The 6,000-nt window shown below is 42.0% G+C and overlaps 1 protein-coding gene across 2 annotated transcripts in view; it reads right to left on the reverse strand.

Moving 5' to 3' along the window:
- The window catches only part of GRIP2 (glutamate receptor interacting protein 2), a 539,887-nt gene extending 534,354 nt beyond the window's left edge, over positions 1 to 5,533 (reverse strand). For both annotated transcript variants that reach the window (XM_081950499.1, XM_081950498.1), the window contains exon 1: positions 5,464 to 5,533. In XM_081950499.1, the coding sequence (XP_081806625.1) occupies positions 5,464 to 5,518 (55 nt within the window). In that variant the 5' untranslated portion in view covers positions 5,519 to 5,533. The remainder of the gene's footprint in view (positions 1 to 5,463) is intronic.
- Between the last annotated feature and the right edge of the window lie 467 nt (positions 5,534 to 6,000).

Below are 6,000 nucleotides of genomic sequence, written 5' to 3' on the forward strand. Positions count from 1 at the left end.
ATCCGTGTACAGGACAGAATGAATGGGGCCATGTATTGTGAGATTTTGAGTGCAAACCTCCTTCCATCAGCAAGGGCATTGAAGATGAAATGTGGCTGGGTCTTTTAATATGACAATGATTCCAAACATACTGCCCGGGCAATGAAGGAGTGGCTTCGTAAGAAGGTCCTGGAGTGGCCTAGCCAGTCTCCAGATCTCAACCCCATAGAAAACCTTTGGAGGGAGTTGAAAGTCCGTGTTGCCCAGCGACAGCCCCAAAACATCACTGCTTTAGAGGAGATCTGCATGGAGGAATGGGCCAACATACCAGCAACAGTGTGTGCCAACCTTGTGAAGACTTACAGAAAATGTTTGACCTCTGTCATTGCCAACAAAGGATATATAACGAAATATTGAGATGAACTTTTGATACTGACCAAATACTTATTTTCCACCATAATTTGCAAATAAATTATTTCCAAATCAGCCAATGTGATTGTTTGGTCTTTTTTTTTACATTTTGTCTCTCACAGTTGAGGTCTACCTATGATGCCAATTACAGGCCTCTCTCATCTTTTTAAGTGGGAGAACTTGCACAATTGGTGGTTGACTAAATACTTTTTTGCCCCACTGTACATCCCTTCGGCCGATTCGCTCACACAGAGAGGGACTCCTCCGGGTGCCATCCACTAGGTTGTGCCAGCGGGCGGCGCCTAGGGGAAGGGCCTTCTCTGTGATGGGCCCGACCCTCTGGAATGACCTTCCCCCCGACATTAGAATGACTACGGATCTCCGCTCCTTCCGTCAGAAACTTAAAACCCACCTATTCCAGCTAGCCAGCTTGGCCTAATTCCATCTTCCCACCTCAGTTTTATTTCTAAATTTTTTAGGGTCTGTTTTTAATGTTTTTAATTTTTATAATTCATACAGGGGTTGTTTAATATGATTTTTAATTATGTATATGATTGTTTGTATGTTTTGTAAATTTATTCCTGTACACCGCCCCGAGTCCCCCCGGGGAGAGGGGGCGGTCTAGAAATTTAATAAATTATTATTAATTATAATTAGTTTTTTAAAAAAAAAACTTTAGCTGATAAGCAATTTTCTGTCAGAACCAAGCATGGAACCTGCTTTATAAGCATTCAATTCAATCTTGATTCATCTGAAATTCTCTCATTACAATCTGCTCTCCTAATGTATGACATGGTTTGTACTTTTAAAAAATCAAGTAGGTACTGCACCTTATTAAAGATTGAGCAGCACTGTTTCATCTTACAACTCAAAACAATCTCAAGGCTTCACTTGCTCAGACTTCCAATACGGCCCACAAATCTCACAGTCAGTCTAATGGTGCAGCCAATGAAATTCCATTGTATACTTCTACATCTGTTTCCTAGGTAACCATCACAGAGCAATATAAACTGGAGAAGCACAGCAGAAGGAAAGGCACAATGCAGCACCAATCCTAGCCTGTGCTACATATCTCTGCCTTTGAGCACTCTGGCACACTTCTTTTCCAGCTGATTCATGCAGAGAAAGTTATTCACAAACTTAAGAAATTGCTCTCCTCTTTTCCCCCCTCCCCCCTTTTAAAGGGAGGACATGAATGCTGAACAACACAAAATATACATTTCATTTCTTTCTTTTTCAGAAGTGAAATAATCACAGGGATGTCCTAAATGTTTGATTGGGAAGGGATGGATAGGCACATTGTTCAATACTCATAATAATAAGAATGATGTGCGAAAGCATGAAGCATGTGGGCCTGGTGTCCTGATACCAACCTGCTCAGCAGAAACTGGGGCTAGTTGTCACAAAATGTCTTGCATTGAGCAACCAAAGCCTGAATGTTTCCCTGAATGAAAAATTGCATCTGCATATTTCATGCATGCAATGTCTGAGTAGCTACAAGGCTGAACAATAATCTAAATCTTTTCTCTGCCTTAAACAGGTCCCTAAACCTCAACTTTATGACTGTAAAAGAGGAGGCAGGATGAGGGTATTAATAAAATTGACTTGCCTTACAGGACATTTTTAAGGTAGTGACTAAGACACATCTGGTGTATGGAACTGTTTTACTGTAGATGAAGGTAGCAATCAGACAGTTCTAGCAATGACAGCCTCTCAAGATCCTTCTTGTTCCTACCCACCTATTTACTGGAATGCATTCCCCACATATTAGTTATTGGATGGAATTTATTTCCTATATTTACTATTGGTGAATAATTATCTATATTTAATCAAGTTAACATAATGCTATTAACACCGGAGCAAATCAAATCCATCCTTTCTCCATCTTTTTCGCCCATTACTTTGTCCTTATCTCATCTACTTTTAGCATAAAACCTCAACATGCTATCTGAAGGCCAGGGGTAGCCATGGACTCCCAAACTCCTAACTCTGTTCTAAAATGTTATACTGTACAAGGGGGACAAGGTCTTATCTTCATCAATAATACATTTGAGATCAATCTTGAGGCAAAGCAGAATTTGTCCAACAAATCCCTCTTAGTGAATGTGTACAGCTGGCAAATTGCAACATTTTCTTGTGAAGGTACCCTGATACATAACTCTAAGAACTTACCAATGAATGCAAAATATTGTCCCTAAACATGTCTGACACCTAATGACGAGGCTATTCTGCTTGGTCCATCCTACACAAAATAGGTAGCTTTGCTACTATTAGCTGGGTAAAATCCAAAGTCATATTTCACTATACACATGATCAATAAAGATCAATAAAGTCAATAAATTGGTATTAGTAAGTAAGTAAGTCTTTTGTCTCCAAATCCTGGTTCATTAAACTGGAAATGCCATGTTTTCTGAATTATACTAAGAGAACAGGCACAGGCAAAAATACACAGACATATATGAATTGGGAAGAACTATAACAAGTACAGTTTCTCTTTTAATATTAGAGTTCATAATACTATTGTAAAGTTTTCTTGGAGTCCAGATGCAGTGTCATATTTGATGAGCTGCCTCTTGTTTTCCCAGTGGAAAAACACTGTCATGGTCTGTTGTACAGGAATATTATTGCTTAGTGTTTTTGTTCTTGGTGAAAAAGGAGATGGAAAATAGCAGTTTAGAAGATGAGAAGGGAAATCCCTTTTCTAGTTACTATGCCAGAGTGTATATCTGATGTTCCAAATTCATTCTGACTGATTCGGACTAATTTGTTTTCCATGCCTGTGCATAATCCAATCAGTCTAAATCTAATTGGACTCAGAATTAGATCAATATTCCCAATTGATCTGAATGTTCAAATTGAATTGGGTCCAACACAACACACCACTACAAGATATTCAGCACATCAGTATATCACCTAAACACTGATCAGATTGCTTTTTAATTCTCATGGAATCTTAATGAGCCTCTAAGCTCAGGAATTTATTGTGCATGAAATGTCTCCTTGGTTTCATACACATTAGAAATGATAAGAAATTTGGTTAAATGCTAACACATTCTTTTATCAGGTCAATATTCTCAAGTGAAACAGGAGTAATCATATAGAAATTGCCATGTTTTATCAGCTTTGTGATTTCTTTAATCCGGGTTTTATTTAGTCTCTCCAACAGTAGCCAGTAAAGAGCCACATCATCAAAGTTTCAGTAAAAAAAACAAAAAAAAAACAAAACCAGGCAAGTGATAGTTCTACAATGTTTAGCAATGCAATGTTTCTATCATATTCTCTACATTTCTATATTATATTCACGATATCACAATATGATGCTTGCTTCTATCATATTCTCAGAGGCTGGGAATCAATATAAGCAACCTCTGCTGTTCTTCTATTGCTTCAATTCAATATTTCTAACAATCAGAGAAGAGGTCTGTAGTGCATTTTCAATCCAACACAAATGAATTCTTACCTGTTTTGCCTATCAAGCCCATCTTATATAATATATATCTGGGTGCACATATGCAGCATGTATAAACCTCCCCAAAGGGGGAAAATCCATAAAGTAATAGAAAACAAGTTCAACAAAGGAGAAGGAAGTGAATGTGTGTAACTTGCTGGGGAAGGCAGAAAAATATGACAGACTATGAGTTCAGTCAATGGTTCAGAGCGACTAATGCGTATCTCGACTAATGCGTATCTCTTGCAATGTGCCATTAAAGATGGTAGGTTTTGCTGTAATATGACCCTGGAAACTATGTACAATAATTTTAAAACCAGTAAGCAAAGGGATCATCTTTGAACCACATTAACAATCCCACTCCATAAAATATCTGAATTGCCAGTTGAAAACACAATGATCAAATGATGCTAAAAACAAAAACAAAAAAAAAACCCAAACCCTCATATATTAACAAAAGGACGCTGGCAGAAACTTAAATACTTAAAATCATTTATTTACAGATATGGTATCTATCTCATAGAATATAGAAAGTTGAAAACACAATCTGGAATTTGTAACTAGCCAGAGCAAGACCAATTTATTGGCTTAATATAGTTCTGTAGCTTCGTTGACATATATTAGAACACCATTGGTGGCAAGAATAAGATGCATTAGCAATAGGACCTTCAGCCGCATCAAGGCAAAAGAATAACACACTTTGCCCACAGGTATAAAAACACAGAGCTCAACATTGGAGGCACTGTCAATTAATCCCCAAAGCCAAGCACATTCCTTACTCCAATCTACCTTCATATCACTCTTAAATACAGGAAGAAAAATCAACTCTGGTGAAAGGTTTTCAATCTCCTTCCCGTTCTGCCACCTGGTGGGACATTTCCTCAAACTTTTATGAGCCGCTGGTGCAGCGTTAATTTGACATCTCTCTCTGCAGATCACACCAACCCTCTCTCTCTCTCTCTCTCTCTTTCCTAACTCCAAGAACTATCCATCAGCAAGTAGGACTTTATAGTGACCTCTCACAAGAACCTTACTTAATCCCACTGCAGAAACCCATCCCTGGCCACCTAAATTGCTGCCTGGCCCCGACTGACAAAAAACAATGCTTTGGGCTTTTCTCTTTCATTCGTCCCCAATTCACTTGCCAAATCGGAACAGTCCCATTCCCATTCTCTTGACAAGAGGACAAACCGCTGTTAAATCCCAAAGGGGCCCCCTCTGTTCACTCAAAGGACCAAATGAAGGCACATTTCGGTGGTCGGTTTTTTGTCTGTGTTTTGTTTTGCTTTTTAAGGTGACTTCTCTTGCTCACTTCACATGAAGACCTGCTGTCTTATGCACCCTGGAAATAAATCAATATCCAGCAGCCTCAACACCAACCTTCAAAGGCTGCATGCATTTTTTTAAAGGGTGCCCCAGGCCCAAGCCCAACAGACCAATGCAGGCGTCCTCTTTCCTCCCACCCACTCGCCGCCCTTCTTCTCAGCATCTTCGCCCCCCACCCACCTAAACACAGACATACACACCTCCCCGCCCCGCTCAGCTTCAAAGCACTTTCACGCATGCCCTCCAGCGGTTGGATTTGCCCCGGAGGGGCTCCGCCGAGCCCCCCCTTCCCCCCTTACCTTCTTCCTGCATTCTCTGCAGACACAGGGTTAGATTCTTCCTCCAGCCCGGCATCCCGGCAGAGGGTCAACTCGCCAAACGGCGTGGAGAAGGGTCGGAGGCTCCCGGGGAAAGGCTTGAGCAGGGAGCTCTCACCCCCTCCCTTCCCGCTTTCTTTTCTTCCCCCCACCCTCCCCGATCCCCCCCACCTCCCCCCTCGCCAGGCCAGAAGTGCAGGGGGGCAGACGGAGCAGCTAAGGAAGCGAGGCTGTCTTCGGAGCGAGCCGGCTAAGCATTGGCGGCCGCCGCGTGCTCCATCTGTGTTTTGGACCGGTAGGAAAGCCAGGAGGAGGGGGAGGGCAAGCGGAGGGGGTTGGCCGAGGTGGCGAGGAGGAAGGCGCGAAACCGGCAGACCCGCTCGCTGCCGCGCGAGACGGGAAGAGGATCTCCCCCGGTTTTGTAGCGCGAAGTCTCTCTTTCGCCCGCCCTGGACAGTAGGGAGATAGGATAGAATAGACCGACGGCCGCGGGAGCTGCGGTTGGCCGCGGGCGCCGGA

The sequence above is a fragment of the Natrix helvetica genome (genome assembly GCF_964273705.1).
Source record: "Natrix helvetica genome assembly, chromosome: 1".
In the NCBI taxonomy this organism is placed as follows: Eukaryota; Metazoa; Chordata; class Lepidosauria; order Squamata; family Natricidae; genus Natrix; species Natrix helvetica.